This window comes from Rattus norvegicus, chromosome 10 (genome assembly GCF_036323735.1).
Source record: "Rattus norvegicus strain BN/NHsdMcwi chromosome 10, GRCr8, whole genome shotgun sequence".
NCBI classification, from domain to species: Eukaryota; Metazoa; Chordata; class Mammalia; order Rodentia; family Muridae; genus Rattus; species Rattus norvegicus.
Genome location: NC_086028.1, coordinates 39115305 through 39139644, shown reverse-complemented (window position 1 = coordinate 39139644; position 24340 = coordinate 39115305). Strand labels below are relative to the sequence as shown.

At 37.6% G+C, this 24340-nt stretch overlaps 1 protein-coding gene across 3 annotated transcripts in view; it reads right to left on the bottom strand.

The window, feature by feature from the left end:
• The window catches only part of Fnip1 (folliculin interacting protein 1), an 83121-nt gene that overhangs the window by 11908 nt on the left and 46873 nt on the right, over positions 1 to 24340 (bottom strand). For 2 of the 3 annotated variants that reach the window (NM_001271163.2, XM_039084998.2), the window contains exons 6-15: positions 24066 to 24157; positions 19204 to 19287; positions 17661 to 17732; positions 15493 to 15628; positions 13021 to 13222; positions 10720 to 10805; positions 6751 to 6897; positions 5641 to 5810; positions 2861 to 4277; positions 1740 to 1908 (exon numbers count right to left, since the gene is read on the bottom strand). In NM_001271163.2, the coding sequence (NP_001258092.2) occupies positions 1740 to 1908; positions 2861 to 4277; positions 5641 to 5810; positions 6751 to 6897; positions 10720 to 10805; positions 13021 to 13222; positions 15493 to 15628; positions 17661 to 17732; positions 19204 to 19287; positions 24066 to 24157 (2575 nt within the window). The remainder of the gene's footprint in view (positions 1 to 1739; positions 1909 to 2860; positions 4278 to 5640; positions 5811 to 6750; positions 6898 to 10719; positions 10806 to 13020; positions 13223 to 15492; positions 15629 to 17660; positions 17733 to 19203; positions 19288 to 24065; positions 24158 to 24340) is intronic. The other variant, XM_039084999.2, reaches the window with a different exon arrangement.

The following is a 24340-nucleotide window of genomic DNA, read 5'->3' as shown; positions in this document are numbered from 1 at the left end:
ATTAAACTGGACCAGAAAAAATCCACGCAACACATAATAATTAAAATACAAAATCTACAGAACAAAGAAAGAATATTAGAAGTGGCAAGGGAGGGGCTGGGGATTTAGCTCAGTGGTAGAGCGCTTACCTAGGAAGCACAAGGCCCTGGGTTCGGTCCCCAGCTCCGAAAAAAAGAACCAAAAAAAAAAAAAAAAAAAGAAGTGGCAAGGGAAAAAGGCCAGACAGGAGCATGCTGTCCTCTGAGAGCTCCACTCAGCAGCTGCCTCAGACAGATGCAGACACCCACAGCCACACAGTGGATGGAGCCTGGGACTCTTGTGGAAGAACAGGAAGAAGGATTGCTGGTCTGAACGGGAACAGGAACTCCACAGGAGAACCAACAGAGTCAACAAACCTGGACCTCTGGGGCTCTCAGAGACTGAACCACCAATCAAAAAACATACATGGTCTGGACCTAGGCCTCCCTGCACGTATGTAGCAGATGTGCAGCTGCAGCTTGGCCTTCCTAAGAGTCCTGAACAATTGGAATGGGTTGCTTATATGTGGGATATGTTCTACTAGCTGGGCTGCCCTGTCTGGATTCACAGGGAAAGAAAGCCTCCCAGAGACCTGAAGTGCCAAGGTGTGAGAAATAACTAGAAGGGCCCCCAGCAGTTCAAAGGAGAAGGAGATGGGGAATGGAAGAAAGATTGTGGGGAAGAGGGTGACCAGGAAAGGGAAAGTGAGTGGGATGTAAAGTAAATAAGTAAAAAAAAAAAAAAAAAAAAAAAAAATCAAATTAAATTATAAAAAAAACGAGATTAAGAATTGAAAATTTTAGATCAGTTTGTGCTATACAGCAAGACTATTTCAAATCCAAGTAAAACAAAATAAACCCCCAAACTATCAGAACAATCAAAATGAGCAAGCAACACCATCACCTAACAACAACAACAACAAAAACCAATGACTTGGAATAGAAGGTCCTTCCACGTGTGAAAAGGGTATCAATTTATAAAAATCCTATCAATAACACTCCTAATATGAAAGACTTGATGCTTTCTTCTAGTATAAGGAGCAAGATAATACCATCTTCTGTCTCCCTTTCTTTCCATGCACCACTGTACAGATTTGAACCTATATAATCAAGACTGGAATGCAAAACCTAACACTGTTCACTGATGGCATGAACTATGTGTAAGAACACCAAGGATTTAATATGAAAAACTAGCACAACAGTTCAGAGCTCAGGAAAGCTACAGAATAAACGATCTCACACACACGATCAGTTCTGTTTCTGTATATAAGCAATCATCTGACAAGGGAATTAAATACTCTCTTGGAAACCTCAAAAAAATTTTTTTTTCCATGTGGAGAGGTTTAATGAGAGAAGAGTAGAAGAAAGGTGGCCGGCCATGAGTACGTGGTGGGAGTGGGGAAGGGGGCAAGAACAGAGGAGAACAAAGAGTAAGAGAGAAGTAAGAGGGGAGCGGAAACCTCAAATTTTTGATAGTATGAGTATCTAAAATATTTTTTATATTTCAAATTTCCATTTGGGAGATTCCTAGATTTAATTCTTGTTTGCACAATGATAAATACAAAGACATAGATGCTATATATGAAGTGACAATTCAGAGAATAATAACTATCTTATATGATCACAGCTTGGCTAAAACTAAAATACCAGGCAGGATCTGGGTTGTAACAGAATAGTAACAGTTTGCTTTAAATATACTCAGGTTTTTTGAAGATATCTCACCTGCACAGCATGGGACAAATCTGATGCCAGGCACTGACGGAGCCTCTCATCACTCCCAATTCCTTGAAGAACAAAGTCAGGAACATAAGATGAGCAGTAGCCACCCAGCAAGGATCTTCCAAAGTTGGCAATGTTGGGCTGAACAGCACTCACTTCAATCAACTTTGACCTAGAAGAAAGATGACCAAAGGAAGGAAAGAAAGAAAGAAAGAAATATACTAAGTAATAAACATCTTTTACCAGTGGCGAAAGATGGGGTGGGGAAGGTTATAAATCTACTAATCTGTCTTTCCAGTACCCTTGCTATTTATACACCATATAAGGAATAAAGTTAGCCTTATATAAAAAAGTGGCCCAAGGTCTAAAACAAACAACAAAATACTGTTCTCTCTTGGAGGAGGTCTCAAGAACAGCATGACTCGTCTATACTTAGAAGGCCGTACCTTACAAATATTTGAAACATGTTCCTAATACAATCGGACTATGAAAACCAGTGTGTAAAGCAAAGAAAGTAGCTAAAAATCTGGCTCTGTACGATATCAAATATCAAATATCAAAGCAGTGATATTTTCCTTGCATACTTGACCTTAAATATACATTCCCTCTTTGTGCTGGCTAAATTTATTTATTCCCTACTACCTGAAAGATTCCCCCTAAGTGTCAGGCTTGTCATAGGTCACTTTGGGAATGTGTATGTACATAATTCACTCCAAAATGGTTTGAAAACTAAGAAAAGACCAACTTCCTACATTTCACTTCTTTATTGTCTCTGATGCCTCCACAGGGGATCATACGGAGAATAATCTTGAATTCTCATTCTGAGTAAAAGAATTTGACCAGTAAAACAACATTAAAAATTATCTTATTAATCATTACTTTGGGTATAATTGCATGAAGTCAGTGTGCAACCCTTGGGAGTCAACTCTCTCCTTCTGAAGCGGTGGATTTCAGGACTCAAACCTAGATTATCTGGCCCATACGGCAGGTGCTTTTTACTGCAGAGCCATCTTGGAGCCGTAACCTCTTTAAAGTTAGATGCTCCCAATCTCTGGAGACTGGCTAAACCAAAGAATATTACACGCTTCTGCAGGGTCTGGTTCAGGAGAAAACTTTCTACTCACCCAGGGAAAGGTATCTCATCCTCTTCTGCCCAATCTTCCTGATCCCCTCCACAGTAACTGCCAACTTGTCTTCTTATGTCAGGACCTGTGTCTTCACTCTCACTATCTCCAAGGGCACTATCTGAACTTTCATTTCTTGGAATGTCCCATTCAGTTCCTACAGCAATTTTTTTGTCTGAACTCTCTTTATCCCCATGGGGGACAAGAATAGAGAGGGCATCTCTCTGGTCCTGCTGAGGAAAGCAGGCATTACACGAATCTTGATGAACTGTTTCTATACATTTACAAAGTTCATTTTGCTGTTTGTTATCTTTTGTATACAATCTTTTTGGATACTCCAACATACAGCAATACTCTTTACTATCTGTACTTGTTTTAACTGGAACATCATCAATAGTCCTGGTTTCAATCGAATCATCATTAAAATATTCATCAAAGAGGCTCATGCTTTCTGGATCTGAATGACTCCAACAAGGAAGCTCACAGGACTCTCCAGAAACCATGTTATGTGTGCCAGAGCCTCCAGATTGGTCCTTAGTGATTTTATTTTCTTGATGCTTCTCAGTCACTCCTCTGTCTTCCTTCAGTGGTTTGCTATGATGTCTGTTAATCTGATCCACCACAGCCTGACTCCGAAGTTCAGTATCTGAATCAGGTGACATAGAATCTCCAATCAAGAAAGTAACCTTTGTCTGAGTTAACTCACAGGAAAATGCACTGGGCACAGTCTTATCTGGAGGTTTCTTTTCTACAACTATCCCTGTAGGTCTCATCGCTGTGCCTGTTTGATTATCTGAATCCAGCAATTCCTTACTCTGCCAGGATTCTTCTGTTGGCTCCAAGCCTGTCTCTGACAACACACATTTGTCTGCTGGAGCAGACCCTGTACAAACAATTGTCTCTAACTTGGTGTCAAGACGAGCTCTTAATTTATCTCTGTACCGCTGAACATCAGTAGCATTTTCTTCTTGGCAGTCAGGAGGAGGAATCTTTTGGCATTCATCTGAAATTCCCAGCAATTCCTTAGAGTTGTCTTGAATATCTTCTCTCTCTAGTTGAGACACATTCTCTGTATTTTGCCCAAGGAGTGGATGGCTGCAATATTTACAGTTACAGTTGGAAGTTCCTGTCTCTTCTGACTCTTTAAAGAGCAAGCTGCTTTTGTTCCTATGCACTGTGATCAGCACATACTCAGATTCCTCTACTTCCCCCTTTTCTAAAGTGGTAGTAATCACTGTGCCTGGCATAACAATGGCTTCGTCTTCTCCATTTTCTAAAAGATGGGTTTCTTGAAGTTCAGAGCATCTGATAAAGTAAGTAAGAAAATAAAGCAGTCTCTGGACCAGGTCTTGTCGTTTGCCAACTACTACAGTTCTTGCTAACCGTACTGGAGACCCAATAGCGCCATACAAATCTCCTGCAATGAAAAGGATAAGAAACACAGCTAAACAGTCTTTCGATCTTGAGAAATCTCCTCATACACGTTCATAATTTACTCTCAAGTACTTTACAAGATGGCTGATTATTCAGGAAAGTAGGATGAGTGGTTTTACTCAGGGAGAAAGGTGAAGAGAGGGGTTTTTTTAGCTGTGTTTCTAAACAGCTGGTGTGGTTTTAAAACCTCAAAGAGCTAGTTTTCAAAGTCAAACTTAAAAATAAGAAAATTCTCTACACTAAGTGTCACACAAAGGAACTTTATCTAGGTGAAGTCTGTTATAAAGGAGGCCATAGTCAAATGTAGAAAGGAAAAAACACAGTAACTGCTACAGGAAGAGGAGAGGGACAGTGGTGGCATAGAGTGCAGCAGGAGTTGTGTTTTTGTATTTTTTTTTTATGGGTCAAATTAAACCTTTAACTCAAATGCAAAACAAAAACTTATAAATGAAAACAAATACATCAATATAAAGCCCTTTTACAAATTTTCAATATACTTATTTAAAAACCTTTACTTTCATGTTATAAAACAGCCATATTTTTGAAAGAATGAACATAAATCTTGAGTGAATATATGCTGCAGACAGAATTGTGATACATTTTTTCATCTGGCTAATAAACTGGCTAGAATATGACAACATCATTCTAACATAATCCTCCCAATTCTCACTAAACATCCAATGAACTGAAACGGCTTTGGCCTGGTGAGTCTGTCATGGTAGGTTCCACCTGACTCTCCCCACATCATCTCCTTAAACTTTCCTTGTGTGGCTGTTTTCTAAAGTCCTCACCTAAACTTCAATGCACACTAGCTTAATACTCTAATGGTCAGAATCCCTAACTGCACGGTGCTCATCTTCCTTATCTCTGCTATTGTCAAGTTTCTCGGCCAGGTGTACCCAACAGTGCAAAGACTGACTCCCCCTCCTAGGCTACCACTCATCTTTCATTTCACATAACTTATCAATTTGCATTTCCATTATTGTAAAAAATACATGCTGCCTATAGTATTATGACTGTAAATCTTTTGAAACAATGATAAAATTATTCATCCATCTTTATATCCTCTTATATACTCTTTGCACAACCCTTAGATACAGAATTTGAAGTTGATTTCATATATCAAAGTTAACGTAGCTGTAGTGCACTCCTTCTACTCCACCCACAGTTCTTTAGCTGTAAGGAATGTGAGCAGGCAGAAGACAACAGGACAATTTAGCAGACAAGAAGGGGCAAGTATCAGAGACACTCTAGAATAAAACTGACAAAAAGACTGTATTTAGTTAGTTTTTGCTTAAAAATGAGTTTTAAGTTTATACACAGTATATGATGTTCAGACTACATACCAAGTTGTGCCCAAAGAGGGTTATATGGATGAGTCTTTGCCAACATGCCCACACTCTGAGAGGAATGTTTTTCTAAAAATATTTTTATAGGTGGCTGTCCATTTGGCATGACTGTTGGAACCCAGGCAAGATGATTGGTCAAAACTGCAGTAATGAGAGCTGGCAAGAATCTGAAAACAAAATGTCTCCTATTACTTTCCAATCCGCACTCCTGAACGCTAAATAAAATGTTTGCTACAGTAAACAATGAGAATGCCTATTTTAAGGTTACTGAATGGCAGTTATTAAAAAGAAGAGGTGAGAAGTAAAGACAGGTACACCAACCAGGAAAAGAACCCCTATATTTCTTTGAAGAGCAATTCAAAGTTTAATACTAAAAGATCAATAAGGAAAATTTCAGATCACAACTACAAAATTTTAAAAAAAGCTTTTTACTTAAAATATGAATCATTTTCAGTATTTAATCTGCAGTTCACTAACAAATCAGTGAACAGGTCCTTAATTTTCAAATTTTCAGGCAGTGGGAAATGAATGAAAGTATTAAGTAACCTTTATCATTAACTAGAATGAAAATATCTGAATCACCTTATGCATGCTAAAGGCTTGATAAACAGTAAGAGGAAAACTAAGGATAAAATAGCCAGCCCCGAGCATAGTGGCTCAGCAAACTGCTCTTACTGCAGCACAGCTTATCTCTGCTTCTGCTTAGTGTTTGAGGAAAGCTTCCTTGTCACTCACATGGAAATAAAATTCTGAGAATGGAATCTGAGTACTTCCTTACATTTTTAAACTTTATGAAACAAAAGTATCATAAATGAATGCAATTCATATATATACAAAATTAGAATAGTTGGGGAATTCTGTAATATCAGGAATTTTAATTAAGCATAAAGATATGCTTATTTTTTAATCCATATAGTTCTGTGGTACTCTTCCATATCCTGTCATTGGCTCATCTTAGAACAGCTTAATCATAAATAAGTAGTAATTATTAAGACAAAGAGTTATTCTCCTAATTCTATAATTAAGTTTGCTTTCAATTCAGACATAGTGATAGTAAAGTAACATACATACATACATAAATAAATAAAGTAAGTAAGTAAATCATACTGATTTTTGGAAGCATTTTCCATTAGAAAAGTGAATTCCTTCATGAAACGATGGCAAAGCTGGTTCTTTTCTGGAGTCCCTGACATCATTGTAAGCCACACAGGTTCCCCAATTCTTGGCATTGTGTAAAGATTACAAATTGTTGTTCTAAAAAGAAGAAAACACATTGTAAAATTTGTGGTTCTCCAAATAACATACTCTTAAAGGCTATGTTGCCAACCGAAGACTTTCTCCTAGATTATTAGAGTTTCTGAGGGAGGAAAAAAAAGTCAATGCACCCCACTTTTCCTTCTTTACCATCTGCTAGTAGCACAGGGAGTACCGTCTGTAGGTGAAGTGAAGTACATTAGCTTTGCACCTGGAGCTGGCCCTTTCCCCCACTGACAGTGTCCTTAGAGCACAATGTTTTCCTACTTTGGATACCAGGTTTTTTCCATCTATTAGGCTAAAGGATTGTACTAGGTTCTTTCTAGATCCCCTTCCCACCTTAAAGTTCTAAAATATATGTTCTATTTAAGCCAGCTACAAATTATCAGCAAATACAAAAAAAAAAAATCAAAACAAAACAAAACAAAAAACCAACTACCCATTAGAAGTTTTAGGAACAACTAAGTCTGGTAAGTAAATTGGGGCTCTCAGAGTCTGAACCACCAACCAAAGAACACACAGGAGCTAGAACTAGGCCTCCCAGCACATGTGTGCAGCTTTCTGTAGGTCCTGAACTACTGAAATGGAGGCTATCCCAAAAGTTGTTGCATGTACATGGGCAGCTTTGTCTGGCCTCAGTGGGAGAGGAAGTGCAAGGGGAACCCCCCTCTCAGAGGAGAAGGGGGTACAGGGAAGGATTGTGGGAGGGGTGACTGGGAGGAGGGCAGTGAGCAGGATAAGTAAAAAATTAAATTAAATTAAATTAAATTAAAAAAAGAGAAACAAGTAAGTCTGGCATCTACACAACAGTAGTTCCACTCTCTACAGTAGAATTTTCAAACATAGTTTCCACTTTGATGCAAATGCACTACGTTAACAATGTCTGTGCAGAATCACAGGCAGTAACAGAACAACTGAAACTTGAGTCCTGAGATGGAGGAACTGAATTGATTTAAGTTGTATTAAATAGATAGCCTCATATATGGCTATAGGCCCAAACTATATTAAGTAGTATAGCTCTAGAAAATTCTTTGAAATCTCCAAAAATTCTACTTCTTGTTTCAGTAAACTTCTTTAACAACTAGAATCTAAAAGAGGAAAATAAAAATAATTCTTTTGCCCATACAAGGTTTCATTTAATTAAAATATTCTCATTAGAAAGAAAGGGAGGTAGGAAGGTAGGAAGGAAGGAAAGAAGGAAGGAGAAAGAAAAGAAGGAAGGAAGGAAGGACGGACGGACAGAGAAAGAGAGACAGAGACAGAGAGCGAGAGAGACAGAGAGAGCAAGAGAGCGAAAGAGAGAGAGCGCGAGCGCGCTAGCTATAGTAGCATATACATGGAAGTCAGGAAGACAGTTTATGGGAGTTGGTTCTCACTTTCTACCTTGGTGACATAGGATCTCTCTTGTTTCTACTATGGTGCATAATCCAGGCAGCTGGCTCATGAGCTTCCAGCCAATTCTCCAACCCAGCAAAAAGTCTGTAGTTCTTGCTCATTTATAAGTTCTCTACTGTGACCTTTTTTATGCTCTCCCAAGAAATAGTAAAAATCACTGCCGAGAAGTTATGAGTAAGAACTCTGACATTTTGCTGGGCACTGTGGCACAAGTATGCAATCTCAGCACTTGGGAGAAAGAAAAGAGGACTACTCTAAGTGCAGTTTCAGCCTGGCCTATAGAGTGAGTTTCAAGCCAGCCAGGGATATATAGTGATATCCTGTCTCAAAAATCCCCAAACAACAATGAAGAGTTAAAGGTATTTTAAGTAAGATAAAAATAAAATCTTTGTAACAAGAATTTTATAGATTAAGAATTCTATGAAAACACAAATATAACACAAATTTGTAATAAAACTATAAACTTTATATTTTATTTTAAGTGAATGAGTGCTTGCTGATTATATACACATACACCACATGTGTGTGCCTGGTGCCTACTGAGACCAAAGGATGGCATCACGTTCCCTGGAATTGAGGTTATAAATGGTTGTGAGGTGCTATGTGTGTGCTGAAAACCATGAATCCTCCCTCCTGCCAAGAGCAGTAAGTGATCTCAACTGCAAAGTCATCACCTCTTGTGCCGCTCCCCATATACATCTTAAAACTTAGTTATGTGCATATTAGTCAAAAAAGAAAAGAAAAGAAAGAAAAGAAAAGAGAAAGGAAAAGAAAAGTACAGAATACCCGAGATGCAGTCCACAGAACTCTAAAAGGTCAACTTGAAGGGCCTAAGTGAGGACGCCTCAATCTATACTTGGGAGGAAGAAAGAAAGCAACTATAAAGGGGTGGGGGGATAGGGAGAAACCTGGGTGGGAAAGGGGATGGTGGGGTGATGTGGGGAACATAAGCTGGTATTGGGTGGGGGGAAAAGGACTGAAGCCCTGAGGGCCAGCAGAAAGAATGGAAACAGGCAACCTCAGAAGGTAGGAGGTGGGGGACACTCCAGAATGTACCAGAGACCTGAGAGGTGAAAGACCCTCAGGACTCAAAGGGAGGGTGATGATGAAATGCTCTACAGTGTGGAGAGTGAACTTGTAGAGCCCACCTCCTGCAGAAAGACGGGGCATCAAGTGAGGGTTGGCGTTGCCATCCCACAGTCAAAAACTCTGACCCAGAATTGTTCCTGTCTGAAAGAACTGCAGGGACAGAAATGGAGAAGAGACTGAGGAAAAGAAGGTCCAGTGACAAGCCCAAAGTGGGATCCACCTCAAGGGGAGTCCCAAGGACTGACACTTTTACTGAGGCTATGGAGTACTCACAAAAAGGGAAAGACCGAAAGACCCAACAAGTAGCTGAAAGAGTCAGATGCAGATATTTGCACCCAAACAATGGATGTTGCTGACCCCTGTGGTTGAATTAGGGAAAAGCTGGAGGAAGCTGAGGAGGAGGGTAACCCTGTAGTAGAACCAGCAGTCTCAATTAACCTGGACCCCTAAGATCTCTCAGACACTGGATTACCAACCAGGGAGCATACACCAGCTGAGATGAGACCCCCAACTCATATACAGCAGAGGACTACTGGGTCTGGGTTCAGTCAAAGAAGATGCCTCAAGACACTGGAGGCCTCAGGGAGTTTAGAGGTCTGATGGGGTAGGGGAGTGGGACATCCTCATGGAGACAAGTGGGTGGGGAGGAGGTATAGGATGGGAAATAGAGGGTGAACCAGGAAGGGAATAAATTCTGAAGTGTAAAAATTAAATAAAATTAAAAAAAGAAAGAAAGAATAAAATTTAGTTATGATGAACTCATTCTAGTTACCTTATTATGCCTAAACATATGGATGCCTTAACTAAGCCAATAAAGTTTCACTTGAAGCAAATTAACTTTATACCTATCTTGAAAGAACAAACTACACTTCTGCTCAAACATGAACTCTTCTCATACTTGTGTCTCAAATGGTCTAAGATTAAAACTACATTCTAACAACTCCCAAATGTGACTTAACAACATAAGCCAACAGCCCAACTGAATTATACTTTCATATGGCTATGAGACGAAAGAAATGTAAAGAAATGCATTTCCAGCATCTTGGAGGCTAAGGCAGGAGGCCCCAAGGGCCAAGTTCACCTTGGCAGCGCAGTAAGACTGTCCGAAAAACAAATAAGAAAAAAAAATTCCAATAACAAAACCAAAGAAAGAAAGAAAGAAAGAAAGAAAGAAAGAAAGAAAGAAAGAAAGAAAGGAAGGAAGGAAGGAAGGAAGGAAGGAAGGAAAAAAGAAACAACTAAATCTTACTAAACAAGGTAAATTTCTATGTACATAAACAATCTTCATAAGCATACTGTAAAACAACTCTGTCTTGGGTAAAGTGAGGAGGAAAGTACCTGAATTCAGTCAAGGCATCAACTATTCGATTGTATGCTAAACTTCTCTGGCCAGCATCAGCTGATCTCCGGCTCATTTTCATAGCCTTAAAAACAACCACATAGTTAATTCTTATACTAGTCAAAGTCACAACATTGGAGGAAAAAAAAAACAACCTTAACACACATTATTTACAGTGGTTTTCTCTCTTGTACTTGTCATTTATGATTGTTACAAAATTTAAAAATTTCAATTGTCAAAATGTCTCTGTGGTAACAAACTGCAAAACATCAACACACAAAGAATATTGACAGTCTGCAGGCTACAACAACAAAATCTATAAGTTTTTTGAGACAAGGACTTACTCATTTTGTAACCTAGCCTACCCTGGAACTATGTACCTCAGAGTGGGCTCAAACTTTTGGGGATTCTCCAGTCCCAACCTCCCCTCTGCCAGGATTACAGTCATGTTAGCTATAAGATTTTTCTCTCAACAAAATACACAGGAACTCATTGACTGAACTAATAGTATTCACAAGTACTATTCTTAATACCTTTGAAAAAATGTGAAATTTAATACAATTCAACTCAGGAATCTCAAGATATGGTATTTCCTTGTTTCTCTCTAATTGTCCTGATCAACTATCCTGATCAACACCCCCCCCCCAAAAAAAAATCCATCCCCTAAACATCTAGGCAGGCTCTCTCACTGAGCTACAACCAGGCTAGTACTTGTTTTCTTAAAAGCATATGCAGTGCAAACTGAAAAGCTTTTCATATAGATAGAAAGCGGATCAGAATTCAAGTGGTGGAGGTTAAAAAAGAAAAATTTAACTTTTCCAATGAGAATTTAATTCTTCAATCTTTATGTAATTTCAAATTGGCTAAATAAAACGCCATGTATTTATGTATCTATTGTTTGTTTGTTTAAGGTTCCATTATTCTAAGGACAGTTTCATAGGAAGAAAGAGAAATGCACTGTTTTAGTCAATGTCAAGAAATCTGCAACTGGTAAAATGAATGTTTGACAGAATTTATTGTTGTTCTTTAATCTTGCTAATAACATTTTAAAACTACATCACAAAGTTCAAAAAGTAGTGTAGACTTCAAAATAATCACCAGGATGCTTAGAAACAAAAATCAATAAAATAATAAAAGTATATATTTTACGAGTTAGTTCTAGAAGAAATGCTTATTGACTTCTATCAATTACTTTATAATTTCTATTATCAAGTCACATTATGTAAATGTGTAAGTTTATGTAAATGTGTCCATCATTCTATAATTGATATTCTAGACTGTAGGAAGGTCAAGTTGTTAAAACATGAAAACACTTATAGTAACCTTTAATTCTTAACACTGCCCACCAAACTTTATACTCAATGTAAAGTTCTTTTCTAAGTAGGTGATGCCCACTGCAACCCTGCACCTGAGAAGTAAAGACAGGACTGAGCACCAGACCAGCCTGGGCTATAGAGTGAGACTAATCTCAACCAAACCAAACCAAACCAATGCAAAAGATCCAATCCCAAACTACAACACTATAAGAAGTTTTTCAAGTCACTCAAAATGTTTCAGATACAAGAACTACAAGTCTATCAACTTTGATGTTAATAATCTACACAAAAGGAGAGCAGCCAACTTAAAAAATATATATGACCAATGTTAAACTTGAAAAACTTAGACAGTATTAATTCATTTGTGCAGCAAAATTATCTATTTTTAATTGGTTTAATGTAAGCAAACATCTGTGTCTTCCCTACAGCAGAAAAATCCCCAGTTACTACTGAGTTTCTGTGGAACATTCCAAATGATTTCCTTGCCCCATCTTTAAATCTCTTTTAAATAGATCCTACCTGTTGAAGTGTCTGATGGCTCAGACATTCCGCTCTCTTCTTCCTATCTAATAAATCAGCTCCATGCCTTTACTACCTTACATACGTTAATGCTCTTTCTCTTAACTCTATGGAAGATAAAGGAAAATAAGAACACTGCTCTGCTTCACCTCAGAGCACTGCCTAGCACCTCAAATGCATATGTATTCACCATCCCACCTACTCCCTGCTAGCTTAGGAACTCAGGAGTGCCTGTGCACTATCCTCCAGTTTCCTACAGCCTCTTATGAATCAACTGTCTTAGGCCTTTGACTAAAACAGTCAACTCCTTTAACAACACTGCATCTGTTTGCAGCTCTTGGAGCAGGTTGTACAGTAAGTTCAAGACACCTATCAAAGTTTTCCAAATGAATAAACGTAACTCTTATTAAAAGGAACAAAATGCAAAGTAAAAGATAGAAATAAAATACAAAGGACCACACTTACCTGTTCTATTGCACTCTTTAATTTGTTCATGTGGCTTTCAAAGAGAGGAAAATGTGAAAAAAAGAATTCATTGAATTTGTTATTTTCATCTTCATCTTTGGATAATGAAAAGATTACCCCAATTGCAATCTTCTTTTTCCTCACAATTCCTGGGTTAGGGCCACAACTTTCATCTGACAGATTAAAGCTTTCTTCTATAGACCTTAAAAATAAATGTTTTTGTTTAAAACATCAATAGTTTATCTCCCTGCTAATTCAATGTAGGTGAGCAAAAGCTCTTCTGTTGTTTCATCAAATTAAATATAAATTTACAATGTTTAACAATTGTTACCTCTCCAAAAAAAATCTATTTTTCATTTTTTTAAAGAGTTTACCAGAATCAAGTTGGAAATGGTTAAGAATCTTGCTTCTTACTAGAAGTCTTAAAGAAGCAGATAACTCCAGTTCAAAAAGTAAGCTAAAAGTATCTGATGAAAGTAAAAGAAAGTAAGTAAAATAAATGAGGAAACATTAAGTTTCTAAATCTACAGTTGTACTTTAGCACAAGCTAAAAAAAAAAAAAATCTTGAGACTGAGCAAGCTGCCTAAATAGAATCATGAAAAATTAAAGCACTAAAATATGTGGGGCAAGAACAAAGTGCTTAAACCCAGAACTCTCTGAAGAAAGCAAAGAGCTTCAACGTACTAACTTTGGCCATGATTTCTCTGATAGAACAGAAAAGTCACCAGCAACAGCACAGAAACAAATGCTACAAAAAAACAACTGTATTCAAGTACATGAGCAGCAGCAGGAGACAAACACAATCCACAGAATGGCAGGAAATATGTGCAAACCATGTATCTAGTAAAGAACAAATAATCCAAATATTCAAAGATGTCTCCTAACTTCTCAACAGCAACAATAAAACAAACAGCAAAGGGTTGAATATTTACTCCTCTAACGATGATGTATGAATGACCAAAAAGCATTTGTGAATCACTTCTGTTTCATTGGGATGAAAATTACTAAGGAGTGGGACTGAGAATGGAACTCAGTGGTAGAGTACAACTCGGAGGTATAACGCCTCGCATACAGGAGGTTATGGAGGTATAACGTCTCACATACAGGTGGTTATGGGCTTCCATACACATGACTAAAACAGAACTAAAGCAGAAAATAATGTGTTGGTGAACATACAAAGATTTCAGGACTGTCTTTACATTGCTGTTACGAATGTGAAATCATACAGTCACTGTATGGCAGTTCCTTAAAAATAGACTAACTATACAACTCAGTAAGTCCACTTCTGGGCATATACCCGTAAGGATATAAGGCATAGACTGAAACTAATGTTTATAACCCATGTTCATAGCAGTGCTGTTCACAACTGCTAAAAAGAAGAAACATCTATGTATTCTTGAACAAATAGAGAAAGGGTATACTGCTGTGCATACACGGACGCATATGCACACGTGTGCGTGCACGTATGTAGGTATGTATGTACAGGTCAGAGGTTGACACTGGGTATATTCCTAATGATTCGCCACCTTATTTTCTGAGATGACGTCTGTTCACTGAACCTGGAGCTCATCAATTCAGCTAAATGTTCTGGCCAGCAAGCTTCAGGAATCCTTCTGCTTCTGCTTGCCCAGTGCTGGGATAAGAGGTGCACCTGGATTTTTACATGGGTAATGTGCTGGGGATCTGAACACAAATTCTCATGCTTACGCAGCAAGCGATTTACTGAAAGTGCCATCCCTCCAACCCCCAAATGTACTTCTAGTGTAATGTTATTTGGCTACAAATATAATTTTCTTATATATGCTACACCACAGGTGAACTTCAAAGGCATACTGAACAAAAAAAGCCAGATATAGAAGGGTAAGTACTTCATGATTCCACTTATGCAAGGTATTTATAAGTTTATGGAGATAAAAAATAGTAGCGCTGGGGTGATAGTTCAGCCATTGTGAACACTTATGCTTTCCCAGAGGACTCAAGTTTAGTTCTCAGCATCCATGTTAGGCAGCTCAAAACTGCCTCTTTTCTGTGTGCCCTGACACATGTGCACACACCTATGTCTACACATGATCCAAGGATTTTCCTCTGCCTTCCATGGGTACCCGTACACAAGTGGCATACATTCTCATAGACATCTAGACAAACTAAAAAATTTTACACTACAAACGTTTAGAATTAGCATACTGATTACAAAGGGCAAATGAAGAGTAGGGAGTTACTGTGTAATAACTTCAGGGCTTCAGTTTGGGAAGATGAAAAAGTTCAGGACTTAAGGAGTAGTGATGGTGTGAAGGCATTTAGTGTCACCGAACCATATGGTAAAAATGATTAAAACAGAAAATTGTTTTTAATCTGTCTTGCTACAATTAAAAAAGTAATAAAATTTTAAGTTTCCAATTACAGACTTCGAATACACAAAATACAAGTCTCAAACTCTAAAAACTAGTCAATCTTTTTCAATCTCAACTTACCATCTAGGAAATACCCCATTTTCCAAACTTGTTGTTTGGCTACGTCGCCAACGTCGCTGGTAGCTGCTGGCACAGCTTCGGGTGAGTGAGGAGTTTGGGGAGGGAAATGGGGTGATGAGCAGGCTGCTCAGAGATGCTGTTACGGCAGAAGAGCAAATGTAACTATTAGTCAAGGAGTAAGCATGGTGGCAAGTTTCTATTTAACAGGTTGAACAGAGTAAACTAAATATTTTATTTTGTTTCATGAATGTGCCTCATCTTTCCATTTTAAAGTGTACTTGGAGGAAATTCGTATATTAATACTAAATTTACAAGAGTCTCTACGATAATCATTTTTGGCATAGTACAACCAAGAAAACAGTGCTACTGGAAACAAGCGATCAGCTCTTAGTGTCCACAAACTTGGCTGAACCCTCACTATTCTTAAAGGAAACCTGACATCATTCCAAACTGACTGCAGTAGGGTTTTAACTAGGAAGAAGATCTGGAAATGTTTGAACGGCATCACAGGGGTCATGTATAGTACTCATGGATCACCCACTTGTCATGCCTATCACTTTTAGTAATTCTTTACTTAAGTGTTAAAGACAGCAGACCCTACACAGCACACTCTGGAGCATTCTAAGGTGGCAGACACACATGAGTAGACTCCACTTGAACAGTATAGACATCATGCTGTACATAATAAATAAATACAACTTTATCTATAAATGTAAATGATTTCTTGTTTTAAAGTTTTATGTCTATTACTCTAAATTTTGTATGTGTGTGTGGGTGGGGTGAGGGTGGGGGGATGGGCATGAGAGTGAAGGTTCCAGAGAAAATAGACTTAGATCTGCCCAGAGCTACAGTTATATCCAGCTTTGAACCAAACTTGGGTCCTTTGTAAGAGCTCTTAACCTCTAAACAACCAAAATCAGCTAAGCTTTCTCATCTTGTACTAAATCAGTCTTTGAGAATAGAGCTCAGGCATCTGAAACTTATGTTATTGTAACTCATACCTAAAGGTCAAAACATGGATGAAAGTTAAAATTACCCTTTGTATTTAAACTGACTCACAATAGTAGTAAAGGTGGGTATACGATGTGACCAAGCCTGCCGTGAAGCACAGGAAACAAGTTTCCAGTGTCTAATAGGATTGTAAGTCCAAGATGAGGGCTCTTCTTATTAATGGTCTAGAGCCCTAACATACAGTTCTAGTTTTAACTGAAAATGTCTTTGCCAGGCTAACTCCTTGTCATTTCCTAACACACAATTCAGGAAGCCTTGCTATAATGCACTGCTGATACTTGCCCCCGGCCCAGGTAAGCTATGTGTCTTTTTTTCTGAGCCTCTTTGCATAAATCGATCACTGAACATATCACACAGGATTTTTTGTTGTTTTGTTTTGTTTTTTCTGTTTTATCATTACACTGTGGCTAGCATTCTCTCCTCCCTCTTTCTCCCTCCCACCTCCCTCCCCCATCTGTCTGTCTGACTGTCTGTCTGTCTGACTTTCATATCCAGCATGTTTCAATAAATGTTTTCTGTAAATGTTTCAGTGATACATAACAAGTATCACTGAAGTCCATGTTTTAAAAGGGGGGAGGGAACAATAATACTAATTTTTAATTCCTAGCTTCTCCAGACAATAAACCATCTAACTATTTCAACACTAGCTAGCAGCAAGCAGATGTAAACTGATATGGTTTTCTACTCTGGTTTTTAAGTAGTGTCCTGAGCAATTTTTTTTTCTTGTCCTGACTAAGCCACTTCTATCAGGAGTGTCCAACCTTTTGACATTGCAACCTGATACTGTCATCTCAATTAAGATCCACAATATAGTAAACAAAGAAACAATCCAAAAACAACTCATAATGTTTTAAATAAATTCATGATGTCTGTATTAGGGCACACTTGAAACCATCCTTGGTCACATGTAGCCATCAGACCACAGGTTGAACATGCTTGATAGGGCACATCCTACCAAACATATTTAATATTAATAATAAACATTAAAAATGCCAAATTTAAGAGACTTTGTTCTATCCTTTCTATAATCCTCTTGTATTAAATGCCAATTTGAACAAAATGGACACAGAATTAGACCACAAAGACAGAGATAGAAATAAAATCAACATCAGCTAACAACAATCACAGAACAAAGTGGGGTTAGTGTGTGACATTACCAGAGCGTGCTATGCCGCTGTCTCTGTCCTCACTCAGTTCTCTTCCTGGCATGTCCATTGGGTTGCTGTGAACTACAAATCAAAGTAAATGGTCAGTCATATACTACACTAGTATTGAGGTGGATGTTGCTCCTTTTAAATCGCAAACCAGATCATGCTTCATCTCATTGCATTCCTTTTTCAATAGCATGGCACCGACCCAACACTAGGAGCTATTACTCAGTTGAACAAGCTTTCAGATTTATCTGAAGATTTACCATGTGATGCAAAACTATCCAAGATATGGAATGCATTGAGTAACTAAACTTCCTATTTTGAAAACATATTTTAAAAACACAGATGTTCATACTGCTGAAAAGCATAGGTGTTAGTTACGCGGGCCAGGGACAACTTTATGGTAGTTCCCTCTGCTTACGTCTGTAACAATGTCTAAACACAAGCATAAGTAAGGATTTAAAACTCTGAATTAAATGTTTGATAACTGTTTAAACAGTATGGTACAAATTATGTTTAAAAACAGGTAGGGGTGCTAAGGATGTAATTAGTGATAGAGCGCTGGCTTACAGCAAATATAAGGTCCAGGATTTGACCCATAGCAATAGGAAAACAAAAACAAACAGGTGAGTAAGTGTAAGTGCTGGCAGGATAGCCTGTATATTTTTAAATTAGTTTTATATTTTCCAAGTTTTCTACAATACGTATGAATTGCTCATATCTAATGTTTACATGTAAAGTAAATTCTAATTAAAACAAGTGTATTAGCAGGATGTGGTGACAAATATTCATAATCCCATCACTCAGGAGCCCTAGGCAGGAAGATTTCAAATTCAAATGTAGCTGGGCTTATGATGAGAGACTGATAATAGCAAACAGTGGGGAAATCTACGGACTGATAATTCCTACTAGAAAATGATAGTGCAAGATCAGTGTGTGTGCAGTGTGTGACAAAATGCGGCAGGACTCTTGTTCTGAAAATGTTAGCAAGGCACACACTCCGTTAACAACGTAATGATGTGAATAATTATGCCCACATGCCTTTTATTTAGAACAGTGCTTGTTCATCTAAATCATAGCTCCAAGAAAAGTCGTCCTTAGAGAAGAGTGTAGACAATTTGCAACAATTACAAAGATCGGATATTTCCAGCAATTGGTGAATTACAATATAAAAGCTACTTAGCCATGGAAACAAGAGAGCATAACATTAAAACTTCCAAGGGGCAGTATAACTAATAACTAAGCCTAGCTACATACTAAATTTTTCTTTTGTAAATCTAAAGTTTAAAATTATTATGACATACTGAGGAAAGAAATGACAAACTAAAATTTCATAAAACTTTTAATCCTATTGATGACACATTTTGTGAAAAGTTTAGGAACATACCCAATGGAAAGCAGTCAGTTCCTCTACTTTGTAAGCAATGCTTTCATAGCTATAACCTCCCGACTTCATTCTCTACTAGAATTCTCTTGTTTCCACAGCTTCACTAGAGGTTCTAGCCACTAGGGCACACCGACTAGTCTACCCACACAGCACATGGCAAACCTGCAAAGAAAGAGGCGCTCCTGATCAGGCGGAGCGGACCCTGCTCAGAGAATGCCCGCCTGGGGCTGCAGAACTGTGAAAGACCTATATGGCAAAAATGCAAAATACACATGAAAGAGGCCTGTTATAGAAGCCACACGGCATCAAGAAAATAAAGTGAGGTAAAGCAACACAGGAGCAGACCAACAGGTAAAGCACAGCAACTTTTAACCAAAGCAAGAACAACTCAAGTCATTTTCCTTTTAGAAAAAGTTTAGTTCTTTTGGTCATAGTTTATACCAAACAACAGTTTCATGCCTATTTATGAATAAATCCATTTAAAACAACAGAAATAGGCTTCTATTACAATAGGCTTCTGTTATTTTAAGTGCTCAACCCTAATATAAAACATTTTAACCACTCAAAAAGGTAATGGTAACTGCATAATGTCTGCCAAACTTGTTTTTATTTTTGTTTTAGGGGAGTTTGTTTGGAGACAGGGTTTCTTTGTGTAGCCTTGGCTGTCCTAGAACTCATTGTATCAACTAGGCTGGCCTCAAAATCACAGAGATTCACCTGACTCTGTCCCCTGAGTGCCAGGATTGAGGCATTCACCTATCATCTGGCAAAAGCCAGTTTTAAAGACTCCAATGTTCTCCTGCAAATGCAGTAAGAAGATCATGTTACTGCACTTACCACAAGAACATAGTAAATCTATCAAGGAATTTTACTGACAAATAAGCACGAAAATTGTTATTGCTAGCCCACTGGTAAATAATAGAAGAAATTGATGTTTTTAGAGCCATAGTTAACCACTATGAAAACAGGAGACATAGTACAGCCTATATTCCTAAGAGTACTACGCATACACACACAAAACCACAAAGAAATAATAGTAGCCTGAATACCCAAAGAAAGAGCATAAAGGCCAGGAGCGGTAGCATCTTAACTAAGCAAGCAGATCTCTAGGAGTTTGAAGCCAGCCTGGTCTACATAGAAAGTTACAGGCCATCCAGGGCTACAAAAAGCAATTCTTTCTCCAAAAGAAGGAGAAGGGGGAATGGGAAATGGATGTGGGGAAGGAATTAAAGCTGGAAACCAAGCAGCTGAATTATATGTTGCTTTTATTCAATTATGACAATCTAAGTAAATGGTTCTCAACCATTCTAATGGTGTGACCCTTTAATACAGTTCCTCATGTTGTGGTGACCACGTCCCCCACCACACACACTATAAAATTACTTTCATTGCTACTTCATAACTGCAATTCTGCTATTGTTATGGATCATAATGCAAATATCTCATATGCAAGATACCTGACATGGGACCTCCTGTGAAAGGCTAATTCAATGGCCCTCTCCCAAGGGAGGTTGTGACCCACAGGTTGAGACCCACTGGTCTAAGAAGTTATGTTGGAATTGTACACCCAGGACAGATAGCCTTTTGTTTTAAATAGCATCTGTATTTCCCAAATTGCTGATACAACTTTTTTCTGCAACAAAAATTTCTGTAATTACAATGTAGCAACCCTTCCATTTCTCAATGGTCAACTCTTTCTTCAACATTCCCTAGCTATTTCAAAATTTAACGTCTTTAAACTCCTTCCTCCCTACATTTCGTTACAAATGACTATGTGGACATTGCTGTAGATGCACAAAGAGCTTTCAGATTGAAACTGTCTTATCACTCTACCTCCAAAGTCACTCAAATCCATACACATCTTTGCCAATTCCAGATTAAGATGAAATAATAGCTAACATCCAAGCCATATGATATTAGAGACTTTATCATGAGTTCTGAGATGCTCTTCCTTATCTTCCTAAGCTAATTCTAAGTCAGCTAGGGTCCCAACCAACATTTTCTCTTAGAAACTTCTCTTGTCAACTATCATATCTTGCTTTAATTTCATTCTTTCAATGGTTTCCTTTTTTCCAGAAATTCCTATATATAATCAAATCTCTTTCATGTTTCTTCAACATATCGATTCCTACAGCTGTCTAGTTTTCCAAATGTAGTTGAAGGACAACTGGACCCTTTCAGGAGGTCAGTGAGGTCTTCTATTTTCCAATGACTTACCTTCAGGTGAGATTTTTTTTCTTGACATATGTAAATCCCAACTGCTTAGATTCACTACACATTCTTTTGCACATATAAATCAGACCTGATTATGTTGCTGGATTTGAAACAACTTTCTGTGGAAACCTTGGGAGTGTATCTAAAAGATTTCAATTGTGCTTTTAAATCTATTGGACATCTGTGCAAGGCTATATGTTACCCATAACATACTCTCAGCCAGTAATTAAATACAGAGGATACAAAGTCCAGGCCTTTTTCTAGGGAGACATGAGGCATTTCTGACAAGTAGGCTTTCCTCCTTAGACAGCTATCAAAGGCTGGGGCACTGATATGTAATCTTTGATACTTTTCTCTTTTACTTGGAGTCAGACATGTATCACAATGTATGTTTCCTTTGGCTTTTCCCACCTCGCCCATTTTCTTTCTCACAGTCATTTCCAGTAATGAAAACTTTGCATGACTAATCGTGTCACAGCACTTGCTTTAGAAAACAAGAGAGGAAACTAGGGTGTCCTCACTGGTGTGTGACGACATGGAACATGAATGTCAATTTGTTGCTGTGGCCCACAGTTCCCTCTGCCACCTTGCTTTTGCTCAATTCTTTCTTTTCATGTTTTTTGTTTATTTTTGAGACTGAGGTTTTTTTTTTTGGAACCGGGGACCGAACCCAGGGCCTTGCGCTTGCTAGGCAAGCACTCTACCACTGAGCCAAATCCCCAACCCCGAGACTGAGTTTTAATATCATTTCTCCCTTCCCTTTCCTCCCTCTAACGCCTCCCACAAACCCTTACCTCAATTCTTTCCTTTCCTTTCCCTCTACTGTGTGCTCTACTCACATGAAGTTATTTACATGCTTTATGATGGTGTGTCCTTGGTCTGGTATGTCCTGCTGCTTCTTCCAAGACAGCTCTTTCCAAGAACTATATAAATAACTCTTCAAGTTTAGGTATCCTGTTCTCAAGAAAGCCTTCCACAATTCTCCAAGAGGGAATTCATGCTTATATTTGAATTACAACCATATAATGTTAATCTTGTACACCATTCTGTTATTGTATTAGCCATCTAATGCTCACTAACTATAAATCCACTGAGGCAGAAACTGTGTTAGCTTGCCTCTGCCTCTTCAGGGTCTACCAGAATGCTTGCCCTATTTATTACAGATGCTAAAAAATACTTGATTAGTCAACTAGAAACATAAACAAAGTCAGAAATGGGTCTCAACTATCCTTAAGTCATAGTTAAGAGTGTGGAAATGCAAGCCATACACTATTTAAAGGCTGTATCTTGGTTAAATTGATCAAATTTCTCCTCTTTTTGAAGAGAAAGATCAAATATATCTAGCCTCCATAGTATGACTTACTTTTTTTATAAAACATTTTTGAAGATTAATTTATTTATTTTATGTATGTGAGTACACTGTTACTGTCTTCAGACACACCAGAAGAGGGCACTGGATGCTGTAACAGATGGATATGAGCCATATGTGGTTGTTGAGAATTGAACTCAAGACCTTTAGAAGAGCAATCATTGCTCATAACTGCTGAGCTATCTCTTCAGCACCAGTATAAGTTACTTTTATAACTATCAGTTTATGTGTACTATTAAAATGAACCACTTTCAACATGTACTTGGAATTTTAAATAATACACAATTTTTAAAAAGGCATTTCTTTGTTGCAGGTTTTTTCTGTCTCTCTTCTTTCTTTCTTTCTTTCTTTCTTTCTTTCTTTCTTCTTTTTTGTTTTTGTTTTTTGAGTCAGATTTTTTTCTGGGTAGCCCTCACTGTCCTAGAACTCACTTTGTAACCCAGGCTGGCCTTGAACTCAGAGATCTTCCTACTTCTCCCTCTTGAGGGCTGAAATTAAAGGTTTGCTTTGGTGCAGTTTTATTTCATTAAAATCAGTAATTAAAGTCAAATGAATTAGAAAGAACTTTTTCTATAAGCTGACCTATACTATAAAGTAGGCGTGACACTAAGACTAACCCACATTGTATGTGTAATAGCATCTCATTTGAATAAACAAATTAAAAAACAATATTTATTGAGTACAATGCTATACTATTCAAACAGGGAGAAAAAGAAAACCCTCTTATTTGAATAATCATAGATTTAAAGATAAAATTTACTCAAGGGTATGTAGAAAGTACTAGGGCAGCTTGAAATCATCTCAATAAATCCATATCTTAAAAAGAAAAAACAATCATCTAAATAACTTTATACTAAATAAGGGTGGCTGTCCACTCCCTGATATTATTCATCAGAAAAATAATCAAGCAGCAATTTAGCTATGCTTTCTCGACAAGAAGTTGCAGAAATACTATGCCATTTTAAAATGCATCACACATTGTGAACCATAATTAACTAAATTAAGCTATTATTTTAATACACTTCTTAAAAATCATTTGAGCATTTGCTCATATAAAGCACAATTCATAAAAATGAATACCATTTTAAAATGACTTTTAGGGTAGAGAAGAGAATAGGGATAGTCTTCCCCAACTATAATATTCCAGACAACTGGTAATGGCTTTCAATAGCAATATCAAAAAATACATCTAATTTGAAAACAAAAACCCAATAAAGACAAATTCTTTTACAGATACAAAATGAATATTACATTAAAATCTAAGAAAAAATGTTTTTCCAATAATAGAAAGGTCACACATGTGAAATTTAAACAACCTTTCTTCTGTTTACACCATTAGAAGTTCGTAGGTTATACAAGAAATCTATATAATTAAGAAGTGACTTCAGATCTTATACTGTTAACATTTTTTAACTTTATAAAATGAAAATAAAGCACCTACCTATATTTCCAAGCAGCCCATTAATAACTGTGCTGCTATCAGCCTTTAATGTATTACTGTCCTGATTGATGAATTCAAGACTGTCTTGCAGTCTACAGAGGAAAGAAAAACCAAACAAATTCCAAATACATTTAATGGTCATTCTTCACACATCCCAATGAAATTTCAAGTGTAAAGCTTTTTTGAAATATTTGAGGTAAAGGGGACTACTGGGAGGGAATAGGAAGAATAGAGGTTGAAATGAACAAAATAGAATGGAATGAAAACATTATGAA